General features: G+C 33.9%; 1 protein-coding gene across 1 annotated transcript in view; it reads right to left on the bottom strand.

Moving 5' to 3' along the window:
* The window catches only part of LOC143910887 (insulin-like receptor), a 129,574-nt gene that overhangs the window by 6,376 nt on the left and 99,377 nt on the right, over window positions 1–23,821 (bottom strand). The window contains exons 3-10 of the mRNA XM_077429503.1: window positions 15,768–16,054; window positions 10,174–10,308; window positions 1,391–1,541; window positions 1,149–1,324; window positions 917–1,054; window positions 679–832; window positions 441–597; window positions 142–353 (exon numbers count right to left, since the gene is read on the bottom strand). Of these exons, the coding sequence (XP_077285629.1) occupies window positions 142–353; window positions 441–597; window positions 679–832; window positions 917–1,054; window positions 1,149–1,324; window positions 1,391–1,541; window positions 10,174–10,308; window positions 15,768–16,054 (1,410 nt within the window). The remainder of the gene's footprint in view (window positions 1–141; window positions 354–440; window positions 598–678; window positions 833–916; window positions 1,055–1,148; window positions 1,325–1,390; window positions 1,542–10,173; window positions 10,309–15,767; window positions 16,055–23,821) is intronic.

Here is a 23,821-nt window from a genome sequence, read left to right as displayed (position 1 = left end):
TTGCTTCATAAATTTTGACATACTAACTTTAATGTACATGAATATTGATATAATTAACAAAAACTTGAGGAAGGAAGGTTAATTAGGGAAGTTATTAAGTAATAATAATTATAATGGAATATATGTTTTTTATAAACTCACATGCAACTTTGTCTCCATTAGAATGTCTTGCAAATTCAATGTCTGTAAATTTACTTTCTGGAGCCATATGCTTTAATGGTTCAATTTTATCAAAACAAAGTTTAGGATTGAAATGAAAAAAAATTTTTCCATGTAGAATTTCAATATCTCTGAGTTGATCCCAATCCCATAGCTCTTGTAGATTCTGATTGTCGGTCACAGAAAAAACATTACTAAAACAAAGTTTATACATAACATTATATTAATGCTCACAATAAACTAAAATAATTAAATGGGTACTTAAAAAAAATAGCACATACTCTTTCATAACTTTGCCCATCGCATTTAATCCGTGAATTCTGCGCAAACTCTTTAAAAAGTTCAATGAAACCAATGCATATGATCGAACAACCTTCAACGATCCCACTATGTCAGTGATTAGCCCAAGTCCTTCCTCGAGCTCACTCACAATGTTTCCTTTAGAGAGGAAGAAAAAACCAAAACAATTACTTTTAAGGTGACTGAAATTTTAAACAAAACATTAAAAAGTATAAATACCTCCTCCTCGAACATTAATTTCAAGTGAACCAGTTATATATGTGCATCCACGTAATTTTTGTGCCGCTTGAATAGTATCAATATTCCCACCATAGCACTCGCGTTTGCAGTTACCTTGACATGGAGCGCAGAATGTCTTGTTATTTTCAACATACTGGAAATTATAAAAATCATTTATATTACATACTATATAAAAAATAACTCATATATTTTTCAAACCAACTCTAATTATACTAACTTCATCGAAGTTTGCGGGGCAGTCTAACATACAGGTTCCGTTGATGGGTTTGTAAGGTTTTTCTAGTTTCTGTGCAAGCTCTCTCGGGCGAGAAATATTTTGACATTCTTGCTCTGTTATACACCTTCTATCATGATGCTACACAAAAAAATAGAATGAATTCAAATGTAGGAAATTAGACACAATTGACAGAAAAAATTGTATATATATACATATGCATGTAAGGTCATACCTTGAAAGTATTTGGTGGACATTCTCGTATGCAATTACGGTCACTTATGTCGCCTATAGAAAAATTTCGACAAACAGAGCAATTCCCGTTATGATAACCGGAGCAACCCCCAAGACAACTGTCATCGCAGCATTTACCAGTAGCCGTGCAAGCTCCTCCATTGCAACCGGGGCAAGCTAAAAATCGGGTCAAATTATTTATAATTTTAAATCAATTTTAAAAACACATACGACACAACGTACTTCTTTGACAATGATTATTGTTCCAGCATAAGTAATGTTTAGTATCTTTTGAATTTGGCGCCTCTGGACACAAAATAGTCATTGAAACATCGTTAGATGCGCCTCCATCGTCTCTAGGACACACAGGACACTCATTGGCAGCTTTGTTGTCCTAAAATCAATAAAATACTTCAATGTTATAAAAATACTAGTGCTCTGCTTGCTGAAATTGAACGGGTAGTTTTGAAAAATAATTGTGTAATAAATGTATGCTCATTGCGCCAATATATGCATATCATCCACCTGGTAAAATTTTATAACCACTACATTTTAATTTTCAAATTATTTTATTGAATTTTCATAATTACATGTGAGAATTATGACTTAGCTTATGAATTTTGCATTCGTTTCCAAATATAGAATATTCTTTTGGTACTTTTCGAACTAAAATAAGCCACGCAAAATGCAAAGTATGTTATATTTTCGGTAAATTTTATTGTTTTTGTTTTTTAATTCCCAAAGTACTCAGTCGCATCGCATTTATCGTGGTTATGACTATTTTGTGTTTTCGATTTAATTTCTTTTGTTTTTGAAAATTACGTTTTCACAGCTTTTTTGTAAATGTATTGTGAACCTGAATTCTGCTGATAAACATGAAGAGAAGAGGGTACATACCAATTTTTTTTTAAAGAATTAGATTAAATGTACTCGCTCTCGTGTGCAAATAATAATCGTGTGCAAACGTTAAATGGGTTGCCCGTAACAAAAAAAATTGACAAACATAAATACTGATTCTTAACTTAAACAACCTAATCTTTAATTAATAGGGCTAACCCTAACCTAACCAAACCCTTAAATAAATTGGTGTTGGCTGTTAAGATTACGATTACCCGGTGAAACTGGTTATGATTTCACTAAAACGTCAAATTTTATTTTTGTTACTGGCAACCCGTTTAACGTTTGATTTACCGGGCGAACGCCGATTCTGTCGTGCGAGCTATTTTAGAGATGTTAATTTGACATTAAATGTCGTTTTGACATTTGTCGTGTAATTTATTTTACAGCCGTGCCAAAAATATTATCCCCATATAATATATGAATTTCGAGATGTGGAGATTCTTAATAAAAAAATTATAAACTTTTTCGCTGAATCTCATGCCAGCCGTCTTCAGTTGATTTTTTCAGTAATTGATATATTTATTACATACCAACCCCGGCCCGAAGGGTATATGGCGCCCCTCGGCCACTTTGTTTTTCAGTGCTCCCCACTTTTTTGAAACAAATTTTATAAAAGGTACATGTTGAAGAACATTTTAAGAAAAAAAAATATAAAATAAAATTTTGTAAATTTTAATTTTGATTTAACGCCTTTTCCAAATTTGGAAAGAAAAGGAGCTTTTAAGAAGTTTCGTTTTTTAACGGTTGGGGGGCGAGGGGTACGCTTGTGTTTCAGCCCCCCCCCCCCCTTAAAAAAAATCCTGGCTACGGCTGTGCTATTATAGCGTAATCTGCATAAACTATTCGAAATCCACAACCCATGTTTTACGCAACAGATGACCGGATAGAACATCGATATAGAAATTCAATTTCGTCATGGGTACGAGATAGGAACTGAGATGGACGTCTGGAACAACAAGACAACCAACTCGATGGTACAATTTATTCGTATTTTGTCGTTAAACCATAAATATTTCGTTGTTATATTTTTATAATATGTATGTACATCATAAGATTGTTATTATTATGGTAGAAATAATATGATGGAGAGTAGTGGATTGAAGTATGTAGTAAGTAGTGGTCGCGGTTCAAGCACCTCATGTGTATGTGTTTGGAGTTGTTTTTCCCGCGGGCCGCCCGACTCAATGAAGTCATTCATGAGCAGCATGATGACATCATCGCTGCGGGTATTTCTGACCATGGACCCACTTCCGCCAGACACGCGGCCATTCCACAATCTGCTCCACCAAATCCTATCTACAGACTTATTATCCTCTTGTCACCTGATAAAAACTCCTTCGTCTTTGTAAATTACAGTATTAATTTCAAGTAGAAAATTTAAATTTTCTACTTCACAACGCTTCACAATTTAAAAATTTATTATTACATTAATTTGAAAACAAACACTAGAGCATCATAAGTGGAATTGCTTAGAGCCTTCCATCTAAATCTGGCTCTGTCTGAATATCATTATTCAGACAGAGATATGCAAGATTATTCTCCAATCCTTTGTCTTCTCGCTTGCTTTTCAATTCGCTTGTGAGAAGTAAGCTAGAGTATAATGCGATTGTGTGGAATCCGCATGAAGCAAATTACTCTCTGATGATTGAGAAAGTGCAAAAAGCATTTCTTCGTTTCCTATATAGGAAAGAATATGGGTATTACCCATATCTCTACCCCACTCCTTTCCTTTTGGGCATGCTTGGGTATAATTCCCTTGAACTTCGGAGAAACTTCTCATTAATTCGTTTCGTTCTCCTGCTCTTACGTGGTAATACGTCATGCCCGTTGTTGCTGGAGCAGTTGGGACTTTATGTCCCTAATCACTATGTGCGTGGTAGACATCATCATTTGCTGGCTGTACCTCCTGCCCGCACAGTCCTTTTTCGAATGGCTCCTATTCCAAGAGCTATCCGACTTCTTAATGAAATCGTTGCTGCCGAGACTGAATGTGATATTTTCCACCTTAGTGAGCGTAAATTGTCGGAAATTACTCTAACCCATTTATCTGGTAGTCTGCGCTCATCATTGTTTTCATGATTGATTGTGATTTATGAGTGAAATTTTGATTAACTCTCTTCCATTTGGGCCTTACAGGGATGTTTTGTATTTGTAGTTGTTTCTTACATATTTATTGAAACTGGCTGTAGGTGCAAGGCATTCCTTATGCTATATTTTATTTGATATTTTTACTTTATCTGTTATTATTAAATGCTATTTTTTATGTTTATGTATGGATGTATTTATGTTTATGTTTAATTGTTATTTTGTTTTTGTGTTATATTTTTTGACCATAGTGGCGCTTTAGGAATTCCTGTTATGCCACAATGGTCTGTTTAGAATAAATAAATAAATAAATTATTTTTCAACACTTTTGCCCACTGCGGCTCACGAGCAATTACAAAATAGATAAATTGGTCCATCTGTCATAAATGTTGTGAATCACTGCTTTAAATCATTAACGTGTGTTACATTGTACATACATACACACTTACAACTAAAACTTATGAGTAAAGCCCGGATAACCAGGGTGCCGTTCATTGTTCAAATGTTGTAAATGCATTGTTAAAGGTTTGCCGAACCTTTTTTACAAAGCATTTACAACAATTGAACAATGAGCGGCACGCGTTCAGTCCGTACTCTACTTATGAGTAAAGAGTGGACCAACTTTGCGCAGTTCATTGTTCATTGTTCGCCGTGCTTTGTTCATTTTTATGATGAACCTTTTTTTATGCTCTCTAGCTTTGTAGTTTGCCCTGTTTCCTGGAAAATAGACCCAAAACGCCCTGTTTCCTGGGAAAAGCACGCTTCCGGTCCTACCTCTACTTATGAGCAGTGAGCGGCCCTAGGATGCGCCATCTCAAAAAAAAGGTAAACAATAAAAATTAACAATAGGATCCTGTTTCTGCGTGTTTTCGCGCCTATCTCTGCTTATGAGGGTTCTTATTTTCAACTTTTACTTGCATTTGGTTTTATAATATTTATAATACTGTTACGTACGCCGCGGATTAAGCGAATAGAATCCCAGAGACTATGTGACCGTTCAAGGGTTATCTGTTATCGGATTAACTAAGTGCTTGCACTTAGGACCAGCGGATCTGTTAACGGATTAACTAAGTGCTTGAACTTACTTCCAGGATTATATCTGGACTCTAAGTGCATTTAGGCTAAACAATGACCGTTATTAGTCTTTTCTCAGAATCGGTACGGGGAGATCCAATATCGTGGGAATACATATCCGAATACGTGACTATACAATAGGTAAACAGAATAGACGTCCTGAGAGATCGACCCTTTATAAGGCGGTACGTAGGCGATATCAGGTCATTCTGGACTGAGCACTGCCAGTGCGTGTATCTCCTTAATCATCAATAAATGCTGTGAAACGACTAAGGTCTTTTACTTGGATCCTCCACCCACCCCTACGCAACACTACTTTATCGTTTGTATGACTTTTCAATGGACGACAGAGAGCAGATATTACAGTTTTTCCACTACAAATATGTACATAATAGCTTCTTAGGAAAACGTTTGAATCTAGGAATTCGTCCGTTTTGTAGTGATGGTTTTTTGATATTTTTTATTCACCTTGCTTTTTCCCCTCTCCGTTCTGAGAAAACCAAAGCCTGTGAAACGCGTAAAATGAGCTACTGGGGACTTCGAAAGTAGCCAAAATATTAAATTTGAAAGGACAGATATGCATACAACAAAGCTTTACTACAGACGAATTGCAAATTGTTCGGGGTCATAAGTATCGAAAATGCGTCTGAAGATGATGAATCCATAATGATAAGACGTATTGATGATGAACACTCACGTGATGCACACACTAAATTATTTACACACCCCAGCCTCATTTCAACGGTCAAATTTGGCCTTCGCTTTATTGAATTGTCAGAGGTCAAATATTTGATCAGAGCAGTTGTTTGTGAACATAGAGAAAATATTTGTGTTTCGGCGAATGATATAAACGATATCTAAAAAGAAAACGAAGCTCCTAAGGATATAATATGTATGCATGTGTGTAAAGAAGACAGAATTCATCACTTTGCTTAGTAAATATTACACATACATAATATATATGTACATACATATGTATATATACGTAGGAAAGATTTTTGAATACGGTGAGTATGTGATTAGCGAGGGTGCATAGTGCAGAATTATTTAACTTTCTATAGGTCACTTACCCTTTAGCAAGCTTGACGTAAAGACGTATAATAAACGTTGTTTGATCTAATCCGCGTGCATCATTTAGAATCTCTCACATCCTGATCTTACGTACATACATATGTATGTACCTCTTAAGGTCGTTTTTATAAAGAAATAAATATACCTATGCAATTTAAATAAATACAGCTATGTATGTTACAGATCGCATAAATCGGTAATTATTAGTTTTCAATAATAAGCAAGAATTCCAAGTTTCGCAGAAACTGTAATTCTAGCTTTAGCGAATTCGCAATTCTGGAGCGGTGTAGCTCCTAATGATTTTTTGACGGACTTGAATTGGTCTTTAAATATGGATGTACATACATACATATATATTTATTTTATTTTATTTTTATTTTACATATATACCAGGAAGGCCTTACAGGTAAATCCCAATGCGCCTTCCTGGCCAATTACAAATACAAATATGTAATATCAACCAAAATATGTGTATAAATACATATAAACGACATACAAATTATGTATTCGGATTTTATTGAAAGAATGAAGAGTAAGGAAATGGCATTTGCAGAAGCTTTGGTGTGTGAATTGCAAAATGCAAAATTGCAGTTGCACAAGAGGAGATAGATGTCTGAGTCTATTTGAGGCAAAGTCCACCCCCGCAATGCTAGTTCTTGGAATTTGCCTGTACAGTGACTCATTTATTTATCGACTGCACTAGAATTCCTACGCAACAAAAAAGTGTGTCAAATGCCGTATTTATTAGATCTCACCTATGCACAAGTGTATGTATGTATTTTACATTTGTTACATACCAAAATATTATACATACATATTATCGATTTTTCGAAAATCAGTATTAATTCTCATTCGATAAAATATCTTGTTTTCATATAATAAAACTAATTCAATTTGAATAAATAAACGATAATGAAATTTTTTTAATGGAAAAATTTATAAACATGCATAAATTCCGTTTAGAAATCTGATTAATTTATGTATTTTACCCAACAATTATTTGGAACTTTGTTTGTTATATAATACGATAAAACTAAAAAATACTAAATTTAAATTTTTTCCACACAACGTTAATAATAATTAACGTGTTTTAATATTCCAATCAATTGTAAGCAATACATATATGTACATACATATGTATTGCTTACAATGATCATCAAATTAGCACTATTAGAAAATAATATTTACTAATTATTTTTGAAAATGAAAAAAAACATGTAATGTAATGGTAAATCAAGTTATGTGGAAAAATGTTCTAGTTTTCCAATTTTTACAAGCTTATCAGTAATTTGTGTAAAAAAAATTTTCTGTACAGTTATTTTTACACAAAAATAGTATACTCATTTGCCATATATGTATGTATACTGGCGGTCAAATAAATTGCATCACTTTGAATTTTACGGTTTTCGGGTCGTAAAAGTTCTACCCCATTCTGGGTTATGTGTTCGAATTTTTTTTAGGCTTTTGTTGAAATAGACCCTCCTCGATATTTTGAACTCATTTTAAAGTGTGATTTCAAAGTGGAAGCAGCGTTATTCTTAATCTACAAATAGTGATGTCAAAACACTACCAAACAACTTCGGAGAACCAAGTGAAAATTTAAATTTTCTCGAAATGTGGACTTTCAACAAGAGACATTTCAAGTCATTTGGGATATTCTCAATCAACAATTTCAAGAATACTGAAGAAAGACCGAGAAATTGGCAGTGTGGACCGACGTAAAGGTACTGGACTGACTCGGAAGATAAATTCATGGGAAGATCGTTTGCTGACACGCCAATTTATTCAATATCTTTTCAAAACTGCTTCAGATTTAAGAACAGACATTTTAGATGATGTTTAAATTAATATTAGTGTGGAAACAGTGCGTAGACGATTGAGAGAAGTTGGCTTTTACGCTCGGAGATTTGCAAAAAAGTAATTTCTCTCAAATAAAATGAAGGAGACACGTCTTCAATGGGCCAAATTGGACAATTTTGTATTGGCAGAATGTGATACTCTCGGATGAGTCCAAGTTTAACCTCTTTGGATCGGATGGATTACAGTAGGTTCGACGCAAAAGAGGAGAACGATACAACCAAAAGTATACAGTCAAAGCAGTAGAGCACCCTCACAGCCAAATAGTTTGGGGGTGTTTTTAATACCACGGGATTGGAGAACTTTGTTTTAATAATGGCGAGATGTACAAATCAATATTGGATGAAAGTTTTGTCCCATCGATGGATAAAGATGTTTCACCTGCGGTGAAGGAATATCCAAGATGTATCCGCACCATGTCAGCGATCAAAAACGGTAAATAAAATTTATTTTATGCTTATGTATGTTATTAATAAAATTTAAAAATAAAAAAAATTACAAAAAATGGGAGTTACGATGTTACCATGGCCTGGAAAAGCCCCGACATGAACCCGATAGAAAATTTGTGGATGATTATAAAACCTCGATTAAGCATAGTGACATCAACACTGCGTCAAAATTAAAAAATGCCATTTATAATGTGTGGTACAATGAAATGCCGCGATGCATTATGATAAATTGATAAATTCCATGCCTGCTAGGATTAAGGAAATCATAAAAGAAAAAGGAGGGTCCACTAAATATTAAGTTTTATTTTTAAATGTGTAAAATATAATCAAAAATAACATTGAAATGAAAAATTTCGAAAAACAAATAAAGTATTGTTTCAATTATCTCTCATGCAGAATGATCCTAATCCCCCACAAAACCATGCATCGCAAAATTTGGTCCCTAAAATTTTTACGACATCCCTTTTTTGTTTAACTGTTACAATAGGGTAGGTATCACAGGGATATAATCCACTTTCTACATCGAATTGAGTAGGGATTATAAACGAAAGAAGCCCGTAATACGAAAAAAACACGTTTTTTAAAAGTGATGCAATTTATGTGACCGCCAGTGCATGGACATATGTATGTATGTACGTACGTACTTCCATACATACATTAAAGTGTATAAATCATCAGTAGTTATTCACGCCAAGTGATCGAAGTTTTTTACTTTTATTAATTAATGTGTAATTCTTGATTTTACTAAAACAATACATTGCAACAAAGCGTATCCACCAGGGTTGTGGAGTCGGAGCATTTCAAACGGAGTCGGAGTCGTAAAAAATCCACCGACTCTTTTTACAAGGCTTTATTTATTATTTTCTTTAATTTATAGTATTACGGTATGTGTCAATTACATACAGTCTCCAATTTTATTGAAGTAAATCCACTAATAAATTGAAATTTAATAATTCCTTTATAAAAAGCGGGAATTTAAAATACATCTGTAACGTACGCCCCCGCAGCCGAGGGAGTGGGGGGAAAACTACCCCCGCCCTCGGATGCTGGGGAGTGGGAGAAAGTACCGCTACTTTCTCAGCTATAAAAGGAGCGCCCTTTTCTTCGGAAGTCGAGTCGGACCACAGCTTTCTCTGAGAACTGTCGTTTCCTTTAGACTCCCATCTCTGCTGGTCTTTCCCTGTTCAGTCAAAGCCACCCACTTCACCCCACGTTACACATCGTTGAATAATTTAATAAATTAGGTTGCATCTCAATTTTTAGTGATTTTTTTAATTCCTTTAATTTTTTTATATTTTGAAATTTTAAAGTCGATCTCACTTAATCTTTCAAGTTGGAGTCGAATCATAATATAAAATCGGAGTCAGAGTTGGTAAATTTTGGGGCCACTCCACAGACCTGACTACTCCACACGAGGATGATATACATATTGTATAATTGCACGAGAATTTAAAAATGTTTTACCCATTAGCATAGCTTTCAATGGGTTAAATGTACTAAAAATACTATTAATAAAAAATTCTTAGTCTAAAAAGAGCGATAACTAGGATACAATAACTAGAGAGAAAATAAGTAATGTGTAAAAAAAACCTTTATATAATTTTCTTCTATGCCATTTTTAGCAATCAGATTCCAGTCTATAGTGTCAACGTAACACAGTTTGAAGTTTTTCTCTATCCGAACGGATCCTCTGGATATATCCGTCAAGGAATATAGGCCGATCTCCTGTAAAAAAAAAACAAACAAAAATACTTGAGTGTCAGTACAATTCAATTGGATTGAAAACAAAACAATTACAACACACGTCACATCTCTTCTCCGTGCATACGTACACAAAAATGTCATTAAACGTATTTTGACCGTGCTCGTTTACGTCATAAGACGACCGTTGCGTACGTTGTCGAGCAAATATTTGGACTCCTACTATTCACAATTGAACTCTAATTACGTGTTTTTGCCATAAAACCGTTGTGGAACCGTCTAAGGCAAAAAAATATGTACATATGTATAAACGAAGCGTTAATCTAAAACAAATGACGGTTAATCGACGTTTAAAATAATAGGTATTTTAATTCAAATTAATATACCGATTAGGGCTGAAAATTCAAAAATAAAACTGTGAAAATGAACACTGAACAAGTGATCTTAGTCTTAACGAATCATATTACACAAATCAGGACATTGAAAACATGCTGTCAACTTGGACGCTAGATCATAAGGGCCGGGCCGCACCGTGCGACTTGCGAGCGACTTGGTTGAGAGCGACCAGCCCAATGCATTCAGGTAGATGGGACATGCCACACCCGTCAATTTGTTTGTCGCACACATTTCCATACATTTTTTCGTGTCGCGCAACTAGTCGGCCGACAAAGTTGCACGGTGCGGCCCGGCCCTTAGAGCACAAATTGACAATAGTGAACCATTTCTTGTGTGGAAAGCATCCATCGAACGCCTACCTCTGATGATCAATAGTGTACCTCACTTCATTTGCATTGGCAATAAACAAACTCTAGATCTGGATTCCCATTAGTGATAGTAGCGAGGAGTATTTAAGACAGGTGCGTATGAGTGATGCACATATTAGTATATAATAGAAATGTATGTAATGGTGGAGCGGTGGTCAGTGTTGCCATAAAAAGTCGTGCAAAATAAGCGTGTCCGCCCTCGTGCCCGCCTCAAAATAAGCCGGTAAACAAGTAGTGGGCGGGAGAGCGCACGCCGACCCGACAATACCCACTATTACTACTACTCAATATCATATTTACCGAAAATAAACAAATAAGATAAATTTATGTGAATACATATATAACCATTGAAGTTCGAGGGTTATTTTGGTATCTAACATTATTCTACCAGCCTTAATTTGATGAGAATTATATACATATATTAGGTAAATCGAAAAGAAATGTCATTTTTTTGTTGCGTCACTTTGAAATCAGTTTGTCAACGGTTGCCGTCGAGTTAACACGTCGTGGTTAGTATCATTTTGAAGCTCTATTAGTAATCTTTCATTTTTGACATTTGTTTTATTTTTTTGGCCTTAGTAGAAAAATGCAGAGGCCTGAGATTGAAGAAACACATTTGCGATATTTTATGCTATTTTTATTTGACAAAGGATTAAAGTCAAAAGAAGCAACCCAGACCATCTGTGATATTTATGGAGACATCTTGGATACTCGAAAGTGCTATAGATGGTTTAAAAAGTTCAAAAGTGGCGATAGATCATTAAAGGACAAACCAAAAACAGGAAGACCCCTTAAAATCGATGATGACACCCTGAATTCATTAGTGGAATCCGATCCGCGCAAAACAATACATGAATTGTCACAAGACCTTGGTTGTCCACGTACAACAGTTCAAAACCATTTAAAAAGGCTTGGAAAAAAAAATAGACAGGGTGTATGGGTACCGCACGAACTTTCACCAACGGCCATAGATCAACGCGTAACAATATGTTCATCTCTATTGTCCAGAAACGAAACAGATCCATTTCTAAGACGAATTGTTACTGGGGATGAGAAGTGGGTCCTTTACAGTAATTCTCGGAGAAAAAAACAATGGTTATCATCGAACCAGGTACCTGTGCCTACCACTCGGCCAACATTGACGTTGAAAAAAGTTCTCCTATGTGTATGGTGGGATGTTTTGGGAATAATTCATTACGAATTGTTGAAACCTGGACAGACGGTTACTGCAGAGTTGTATTGTGCTCAATTGGAACGATTAAAGACGGAACTGTTAAAAAAAAAGATCAGTTTTAGTCAATAATCAAAGAAGGATTTTACAGCATGACAATGCAAGACCTCATGCAGCAAGGATTACCCAGGATAAAATAAGAGAGCTGGATTTGGAAGTTCTTCAACATCCACCGTATTCACCTGATATAGCACCTTCGGATTATCATTTATTTAAATCGATGGAACATTCTCTTCGTGATAAAAAAATTTCAAATGTCGAAGAAGTAAAAAATCACTTGGATTTCTATTTTAATAATAAGCCGCCAGAATTTTATGATCGAGGTATTAAAAAACTGCCTATATTGTGGAGGAAGATCATAGATAATGATGGAAAATATTTAATAGAATAATTATGTATAGTTTTTTTTTTAAATAAATGTTTTGTTGTATCATAAAAAAATGACATTTCTTTTCGATTTACCTTATATATACTAGTAATAGGCCCGATGAATTATCATCGCATATTAAATTATTCTATTATAATTCTATTAAATTATAAATTATTATATATATATATATATATATATATATATATATATATATATATATATATATATATATATATATATATTTTGCAATTCAAGTCATTTAATAGAGAATATTTTCAATTTTATTTATATGTATATATATATATATATATATATATATATATATATATATATATATATATATATATATATATATATATATATAAATAAAATTGAAAATATTCTCTATTAAATAACTTGAATTGCAAAATTGATAAAAAAAACTAAATTTAACACTTTGCACTCTTATTGGAATTTCTCTTCACCACTAGTCTACTCTAGGATGGAAAAAATTATATGATTTTTTTTTTATTTTATTTGTTCATATTATTAAATTATGTCGAAGATCAAATTGGTGAATTCATTTTAACAAAAAATACGCAATTTTTTTTTTAGATAATAACTAAAATTTATGCTCAGTTATTTTGGGACTATCTGTTCGTCTTCAATTGTGACCATAATAAGTTATTATTCGAAAAATGCTATCCCAATTCAACATCATGTTATTATTAATAACATGATGTTGAATTGGGATAGCATTTTTCGAATATAGTCACTAAATTCAATTATTTCAAACCATCATAATTACCAAATCGAACTAAATGATGAGTTTTACATTTCTTGTATTATTTATGACTAGAGGTAGGATAGTCACAGTGCTATCCATTGTTCGGCAAACCTTTAACAATGCATTTACAACCTTTGAACAATACACGGCCCCCTCAGGCTCCGGTGACCATTTATGACAGCAGTTTTGTATAATAAATGAGTTTTATTACTAGAAACTTTTAAAATATGCCTATAGAAATGTTTTCATACCTACCCTATAGTTCGTTAGGCAGTTTGGGTCCAAGGATGCAAAGCTATTGTCTGTTTACTCATTGTATTTTAATGCGTACCCACCCTCATAAAGTGTCTATTGGTTAGTTTTTAAACCGTTAGTTAAAATCATATTTTCTATTCGTTACCTACTTGTGGACACATCGAAAAAAAAAGCTGGATCATCCCAGAAGGCGGGCAAAGACGAAAAGATTAGATTTAACAGATACACGGTGTTTTTGATCACTATTTTTTTACACTTTTCAAACAAATCTTGCCTTTGAAGTTCACGACGGACTCATCGACCACTATGTCTCTGCACGGTATAATTAATTGTCTGCATTTAGCATCTAAATGACTCAAAAAGCCATTGTGTTCTACATTATTATTTTTGAGTTATCCGAAATATTTGTAAAAACGATCTCTTTTGAAGACACTCCTAAAAAACACATTTTCAACCGAAAAATAATTTTTTTTTGGTTGAAAATATGATTACTTAAAATCGACCAATTATCACTGTTTGTATCTCTGATATCATCTTCACTATCGCTCAACGGTATCAACATAGCGCTTTTTTTACTTGGTTGGGGTTGAATGTCACTTCCACTGTCAAAATTTTCTACATTATCAAATACAAAATAGTTATCATCACTATCACAATCATTTTGGAAGTCTTCTAGGTGTTGGAAGTTTTCTAGTAGGTAACGAATAGAAAATGTGATTTTAACTAACAGTTTAAAAACTGAAATTTCAATGTTGCCAACACTTGTATTTATTATTTCACCATATGCACTAATATTACCGAGCACGTCGTTATCACATCATATGTATATTCCGTAGAACTTTTATTAAATTGATTCATGGTGCAAAATATATTCCGCGTTTTTATCATTATGTAAAATTATGGTCACCCCACCGAAAATAGCTTCTTAGAGCACAATGTATCGATACCGACTGCCCAAATAAAACGGCGCACTCAAATGTAGAAGCAGGTAAAGAATGCAAATATTCTTAGAAACAATATAGACGCTAGCCCTTTACTGTAATTATCCTATTTATACATTTTCTAGCATTTGTATCCTTTAAGTACACTATTTTAAAATAAAACCTTCAAAAATTTGCCAATGAATATTAAAAATAAAGCTCCAAAGTAGCCGCTTAACAAAGCCACTATACTGGCTTTCCGAGCTGGCAGCGGAATATCCGAAAGCCACTATAGTGGCTTTCAGAGTTCGTTCTGCGGGCCAACGCGTACTCGGACAATTTCCCGTATATGTTTTACCGTGTACAATTTCCCGTGCGACCTTTTTACCGCGTGGACAATTTACCGTACGGACAATTTTTTTCGCGAGTGGTTAGCGAATCGACGTTAGCTTAGTGCTCTAAATTACCTATATACCTATATACGGATATTTGGGTTTTTAACTTTTTTCTATTATACCTTTTAAAGTTTAAGCTATAAGGATTTTGGTATTAAAAAAATTATATAACAGTTGTGAAAGTAGGACTCATCAGCAAGGTGATATTATAACGTTCGTTCGCAAATATTTATTACTCCGCTTTAGATATATTCAGGGCTGCCGAGAGGGGAGGGGGGGGGAAAGCTGGGGTTAAAGTTCCAGGGGCCGGACTACTTGAGGAGCCCCGTGTTGGGATATTTGACTTATCGATATTAATATTTTGGTTAGTATTTGGTTACATGGCGGAACAGCGTTCCCGCATCTTTTTTCTCAGCTTTTTTTTTGTTTCAAACGAATATTCTATAAAATTTAATTTGAATACAATTTATTCTAGTAAAAAAGTGAATTCCGGCACCATTTTTTTTTAGAAAAAAAAACTGATCCGCGCATTCTTTGTGTCCATGTGAAATCGTATAAATAGCATTTAACATATAGGTATTTTTCTAACAGTCCTGTCCTGATAGATTTTTCGCATATTAAAATATATCTGTGTATAAAATTTTTTTTTGTTTGTAATTGGGTATGGAATTATTTTTCAGGGCCCGGGATTCCTCTCGGCGGCCCTGGATATATTGAATGTGCTATTGTACTTTGTTATACATATGTACATATTATATACTTGCGTAGTTGAATAGGCTCACCTGCATTTCAAACATTTCGTATATGATAAGAGCGTAGTTGCTGAACAACAATTGTCCTCTGATGACAGACAGGTTCGGGAATAGTCGTGAAAGAGATGTGAGGCCAATCACTCGGTACAACATTAGATAGCCGGTGATTTCTCTCAGTTCAGGGAATGTCAAGTTCGCGTTCGCGGACTCGTTGTATTTGTCTATTAATAAAATTTGAAGGAAGCCCTCCACAACTTGACATCCTTTCAGCTTATCAAACATCTTTGGACTGTTCCGAATGTCGATACTCGAACACACTGAAACAAATAAAATAAAAACACGTCAGAAAATTCTTTCAATACACAATACATACATATATGTATACATATGTACATACTAAGGTCGACAAACATTCGTCGGAGATACAAATTTATTCGCGACAGGAGACATTTTCACGTCTTTGAAATATACGATTCTAAGAAAAGTCATACATAAACATTGTTTACAACTTAAATACATACATACATACATACGTATAAGTATTAAAATCTTCGATTAATCAAAATTGGTATTTTTGCTCTATTATCTGTATAATAGAGGACATCGAAAACAGCCAATTTTGGAATTTGGAAACATATTTACATTGCCAGAAAAGACGGATTGTATCATGCGGAATCCATAAAAAAATATATAAAAATTTTAAACAATAATATTTGCACTGCATAAAAGCCTATTAAAGTTTGTGAAAATCGTGATTTTCACCTATTTCCGAAGGTTTTTTAAAATTTAAACACCGCTTTAGTATTTGTTTTTTATTCACGTTATTATACATATAATTCTGAATGGCCTCTTCTATTACCCCTTAAAAGGTTTACATAAAAATTGATGTACAATTAACACATTGTATATGAAAAAATAAATAATGAAACAGACTGAATATTATAAAAATAAGTAAGAGTGTAAAGTTTGAAAAGCGTTGATTGATACAGACACCCCAATTGTTAACTTTATACGCCGATGAACACGTATTTTTCATTATTTTTAACAATACAGCGAATACGTAATATTCATTACTTTTTAGAATCTATAAATTACGACTGAATATATTATGAAATTAAAAATCAAATTGAGAACGCCTTGACTAGTGGTTAGCATATAATGTTTTGAACAAACTGGTCACGGGTCCAAATCCCACTGGTTTCTGCTGACCAGACATTGGATTTGTGATTCTAGGTCGATTGTTTCCTATCAGAGTTAATCTGATTTTCATTGAAACGCTTCCAACAAATTGGCAACCTTAACCATTTTCTCGTAAATCTCGAGTTTACGTCTATCTCGATGTCTCGGTGGATGTTAATTGATATGTATTCACTAAGTACAATACTAATAATACTTACATATAACAAACGTACAATGTTTCTGGCCAGGAAAGCGCATTGGGGTTACCTGTTCGGCCTTCCTGGTATAAATTAAAAATAAATAAATGAATTTAACAGTTTAATCTAGTATGATAATTAATATGTTGCATCAATCGCATATTAGAAGATCGATTCATATATTTAACGTTGTAACAATTAAAAACGATGTTATATTGAATATTGAACGAATCTTCGTTTTCATGCAAGTTAAAAATTGATATCAGATCTGATTTATCAATAAATGTTACGTGATTTTATTATATTTTGAGCGACAAATTTCAAATGGAATATGGAAATAATCATTGATTTAATCATTCTTTCCACATATTATTTCAGAGCATTTTTATTGTGGGATCGACATTTTTTTGCATCTCGCACGCAGTAGAGGGAATGAGAAAGCAAATACACGCGCATGAGAAAACAATATTATTCCACGATCAAAATGTTCAAAAAACGATCAGTAAGTGGATCAGTAAGTCTTAATAGTTTTAAAACACGACATTATTTACAAATGACAATGAAGGCCGTATTGGTTATTATTACGTCGTTTCGTCCCATATGACGCATCTATCGCCAAACGTCAACTAGGTCAACATAACACATTTATAGTTAAAAGTTATATCTAAAATATTAAAATATACTATATACATATACCTACAGACAGCCATTCAATGGAATCAGATAAAACAAAACGAAATTATAACTTTCATAGATTGCCACAATGTTGTTTTGTAAGGGCGAATGTCCAATTTTGATCAAAGACAAACTTCGCATGATGCGGTAGGTTGCCTCACTTTCGGTTATTAATTTGCATTAAATAATTGTAAAGGGGGAGGTGGGCGTTAACATTCGCTGGCGCAGTTTCCGGTTAAAACGTAAATTTATGATAAGCGCCTACCTAAGATGTCTCACACACACACACACACACACTTATTCGCGTTCCCCTCACTTGGCTAAATTTAGGGTGATCACGCTAAAATTTGATCAGGAGTGGAAAGCCATTTGCGATTCAATATTTAGACAAAAAATATTTTTCGCATCGCAATCACTAGACCGTGAAATGTGCGCAGTTCGCAATCATACACGTCGTTTTAATTAAACAGTTGACGTGGTCGACAGAGTGAACATATTAGAAGCATATACATATGTGTGTTCATGTACATATGTATGTATACTTGTTTATGCACAAATAGTAACATATATCAATGGTTAGCGTGTAATGCTTTCAATTGTTTAGTCACGGGCTCAATCCCTGGCTGCGCTGCTGGCCGAACTTACGATATGTGGTCAATAGTTCCCTATCAGAATTTGCCAATTTATCTGATTTCATTGAAACGGTTCTAACAAATTGGCAACCCTGTCATATTTCTCGTAAACTCGATTTTACGGCATCTCGAATTCGCTGATTTATAAAAATGCTGCAAATTTGTATATAGATGTCTCTATGATTATTAATCGAGTATTGTAATTACCTTGAATAATATTTACAAAACTAAAGTACATAGTGTTTGACTATAGATGTCATTTTTTTTTAAAAGATGTATACCTGTATAAATAGATATTGTATACCTAGGGAAATAACTTTCCTGTTCCTATAATGACCGGTAAAGGGATTGATGGTAAAAAACAGAATTGTGATTTAATTAAATTTGAGAAATTTTATTTGAAGTGATGTGAAACAGTGTGAAAACACGTATGCGACTATGTAAGAAGCACGACTAAAGTCATGGAAATAACAAGATATGTTAGTCCATAGCAAAAAACTGTGTTGCATTGTACTTATGTATAAGAAAACATTAGAAGGAATACAAAGAACACGGTGAAATGGAAAATTAAAGAATTTGTCATCTATAGTAGTGAATGAAATTAATTTTAGATTTCACTTTTTTATATTCACCTAAGTACATACAATATATTCTACACGCATACATATGTACATACATACTAGTCATTGCAAAGCTAAACAAAGATTATAAAATATGTTGTATTATACATATATGTATATGTAAGTACAATATATTGCAATCTCACTTGATGAAGGCGCTTGTTCGTTTGCAAGACTCTTTTCGTCAAATGTGCATCAAAAACAATTCATTCATTGCCCCATTACAATGGACCTTTTCTGTTTCGGCAATCACCAGCACCATACACGGTCAGGTGCTCATTAATGGCTTCGACGATATGAATGGAACTCTTGTGGCTCCTCCCTCTTCACTATTTTTACTCCCCCGTATTCTCCAGCGGTTTTACCTTCGAACTGCCTTCCCGCTTAATTTATGCATAAAAAAAATTACAAACCAACTCGCCCAATTTTGGCCGTTGAAACCGCTTTTTTAGCAAGGTGAAGAATGTTGATTTTAGTGTTGTTGTCGATACAACGTAATTGAGTTATATGATGTTCACGCACGTTCACAATTAAGGTTAATGTGACATTTATTTTTGGTTAAGCGAATTTGAAAATTTTGTAGATTCCACCAATATTAGTCTCGTTATCTTTCACCAGCTTACATACATACGTATCTAAAATGCCCCCATAATGTATCTCAACAAACTAAAACATAAATTACGTTTGCAATTAGGTAGGTACGTATTATAATTTGTTATATTATAATTTATATTATATTACTACTAATATATTACTACTAATACTAATTTATAATATATATATATATATATATATATATATATATATATATATATATATATATATATATATATATATATATATATATATATATATATATATATATATATATATTAGCACTATTATGTGTGTCTGTCTGCGATAACGCTCACCGTAGTATAATAGTTGTTACGATTCAACATATGTATGTCACAGTTAAAACACTGCTGGCAAAATGTACGAATATTGTAACCAATAAAGCGCATTTAGTTTATAAACATGAATAACTCAATATGCTATAAACCATGCGATGATATTTCATCGGGCATATCATATTTTGATAATAATATTTCTAAGTGATAGACATGATTAAAATTTACAGAATTAGTGTCATATTACAATTGCGATGTCATATAACTTTATTATAATTATCGTATCAATTTTTTCCGAAACCTCCCGTTGAAATATCAACAGGCACAACATCGGCAGATATAATAGTATGTAGAATTTATGTGGAGCGCGCGTTATAATAGCACAATATAAGCAATACATACATATGTACATATGCATATTAGAAGAGGTTCGCAACAGTGTCGATTGCATAAAATAAAATCGCGGCAGCATTATGCAAATTATTGTGACGAATCGCCCAGTCACTAGATTTAAATTTGAGAAACATGCACGATGGCCACGTTGTCGCGAAATTTACGACAATGGCGTGTGTAAGAATTCACAGATGTGTAGTTTTATTTGTTGGCCGCCGAGGGCGTAGCTCCCAAAACAAAGGTGTCACGTAGGCCCCCAAAATAACGGACGACATTACCAGAGGTAAGATAGTCACAGTGCTATCCATTGTTCCATTGTTGTAAATCCTTTGTAAAAAAGGTTCGGCAAACCTTTAACAATGCATTTACAACCTTTGAACAATACGCGGCAACTTCTGGGTCCGGTGACTAGACATTACTAGTCACAGGACCCAGAAGGTGCCGCGTATTGTTCAAAGGTTGTAAATGCATTGTTAAAGGTTTGCCGAACCTTTTTTACAAAGGATTTGCAACAATGGAACAATGGATAGCACTGTGACTATCCTACCTCTAGACATTACTACTCTACATGAGGGGTCTTAAACTTTTTTAGGTTGTAGGCTTATAAGGTATATGTATTTAGGGCGAAATCACACAGAGCGGTATGTGGAACGTTTTTTAGATAGTTTTAAACATACAGAAAAAATATGGTGTACGCGGATTACATACACCGTATCGTGTAGTATATACATTTTACCGTTCATTCAATCAAGCGTTTTCGTTGAAATTCTATAGTAATGTTAATCCTTGCTTGACAGCGATATATACCAAAACTACCCTTTGGACCATTTTCGGTAAAATTTTATCCCTGCTTGACGGTGATCGAAAACGGTGTATCTCATATTTGAAAAAATAGAGCAGAGCTTCAAAGTTCAATAAACTAAAAGGTTTCTGAGAAAAACATAAAAAAACCTCGATTCTGTACTTCCGGTTCAGAGAATACAGTTCCTTAAAAGTACTACTTCCGGTTCAGGTAAAAATATTCAAAAAATATTATGTTATGTATAAAATTTATAATTTTTATTATATGTAAAAAATTTTCAGTCTGATTCGGTTAGCGGTTTGGGAGATAAATTTAATTCAAAAAATAAAAAAAAGAGGACACCTATAAGGGGAGGTACCATTTCCGTTCATCTTAAAAATTTACGTCGTATCGATAAGAATTTTAGTAATCGATACTAAGTTTCAGTACGATAGGACTAACAGTGATCAAAAAATCCCCAAAATACACTTACACACACACATTTTTTCTAGATCATGAAAACGTGATCAGTGATCGATTCTGAGTTCGAATCAGTCAAAATCTCGAGTTGGAATTTTCGCCTGATCACTCAACTAAAGTTTTCACTCCCGTTTGTTCATGAACACACTATTTTGTTAATACAACAACTATTGATTTTAGTTTAAATGCTAACAGTCCAAAGCTACATATCTTCAAATGGACTCAACAGGTGTCGCTTGAAACTTTCAACTGTCAAAATCTTTGAGATGTCAAAACGCCATGTATTAAAAGGGAAATCCCATGGAAACCACATATTTCCGTTTCCGCTATTTTTATTACAAGCCTCATATATGCTTTCTTTCGATTTTTTCGTCTGAAAATATTTGGGTTCTTATCCACACTCTTCCGATCGTTTTTTGTTTTAATATAACAAACCCCGGGTAAGCATACATATCAGTGGCGTGCGCTGAAATTCTCTCTCTTTTTGTCGTGCAGCCTTACTTAATGTGCACGAGCAGAATACAAGAGGAACAAGCTGTTCCTCTTGTATCCCGTTCGTGCACATTAAGTAAGGATGTACGACAAAAAGAGAGAGAATTTCAGCGCACGCCACTGATACATATGTATGTATGTATGTACATAGAAGATGGAACAAACGATTGTGAATACTTTAACTTCTGCCTGATATTTTTGGATGAACAAACTAGTTTGATTGTCAATCTGTTCTTTTGTGTACACTATAACTGACCAGATTGCTTCATGTATGGCCGAAATGTACACTTGGACTGTATCATACATAAATATATACCCAATGGTTCGATTTAAAGTAAATAATTTATGCTGCTCTTTTTTGTGTACCTTGACCCAATAAATTGCATTGCAGTAATGAGATTCTGGGTAGTAGTTATATACATATGTATGTACAATAGGGCGAATAGCTCGTAGTTGTGAATAATCTTCAATGATAATGAGTTGACAGAAAATACTGTTTGTGTTCTTGGAGTTAAAGGCCCAGTACTCGCGTTAAAGCCATTAATGCAAAGCACTATATATGTACATATTTTTTCCACTAATCTGAACCGATCAATGCCAAATCTGAAATATATCAGTGCAGTAACAAACAATGACAAGCAAGAATAATTAAAAATAATAAGCAATCTTCAATATATAATATTAATAAGTTTCTTACATTTATTTGCGCAATATCTTTAACGACTTCACAAGAATTTTGGTACATCAATACATATGTATTTATATGTAAATATGCACTATATGAGTGAGCCATCGGCTTAAACAAAACCTCGTAAAACCATCACTAGAGCCCTGTCTCAACTCTCAATAGACAGCAACTGACGACTTGGCTAGATCGAACTGATAGTGTAGAGACAAACGATCATAAAACAAATTTTGTGTTAAATCGACCCACATATACAAACGTGATACGATATAGTATGGGATAATTAAGTATGGGATAATTTTGATTTAAAAATTGCCTTTGTGTATTGACCCGACAATGACGGTGATTTCGCATATTCCAATTATGTTATTGTGAAGTTTAAAAAAGTCGGTATGTGTGTATTTCTATCAGAGCCAGAGAAAATGTAGACATAATGTAAACAAAGCCGACCCAGTTAGTCGGAAATCCGCAAATTGTCAACCGGCGTCGGTTGTTTAGGTTATATTGTGGATATTCAATCTAAAATTAAATGATTTCACTTTGAAGTAATTCTGTTCTTCGGCCAACTTCCGCATTGGTTGAGACTGATAGAGTGCCACGAAATGAACAGCAGCTGCTCAGAATCTGCTCTGGATTCGACCGATTCGCAAAAAATGTTAGCCTCTTGTTTGTCCTATCTGGGAAGGGTACATCTGCCCGTCTGTGATATTGTCGCTGCGACACCTGGCTTTTCTTACCTGTATGTACGTATTGTGTTCATGTGGCTTTGTCAGATTCGCAATCCACATCAAAAACTGCTTTACCTGAGAACGAGCTGACGAAAATACAAGATATTACTATAAAAAAATTGTTTTGCTAGTGATTCAAGGCCGCGCCACCTCTCTAACACCTGCCTATAAGATGTGACCTAAACGTGTGCTCCAACATATTATATTATTGTTTACGTTCATTTGACAGCTAGAGAATATGTATTTCAATTAAACATGACATCATTCAGATCAGCGACTACCAATTATAACTTTGATTACCTTGTTTGATCTCTAATATTTAATTTAGACTA

This window comes from Arctopsyche grandis, chromosome 4 (genome assembly GCF_051622035.1).
Source record: "Arctopsyche grandis isolate Sample6627 chromosome 4, ASM5162203v2, whole genome shotgun sequence".
In the NCBI taxonomy this organism is placed as follows: Eukaryota; Metazoa; Arthropoda; class Insecta; order Trichoptera; family Hydropsychidae; genus Arctopsyche; species Arctopsyche grandis.
Note: the sequence above shows the minus strand (reverse complement) of the source record. Positions and strands in the feature narration are given on the sequence as shown.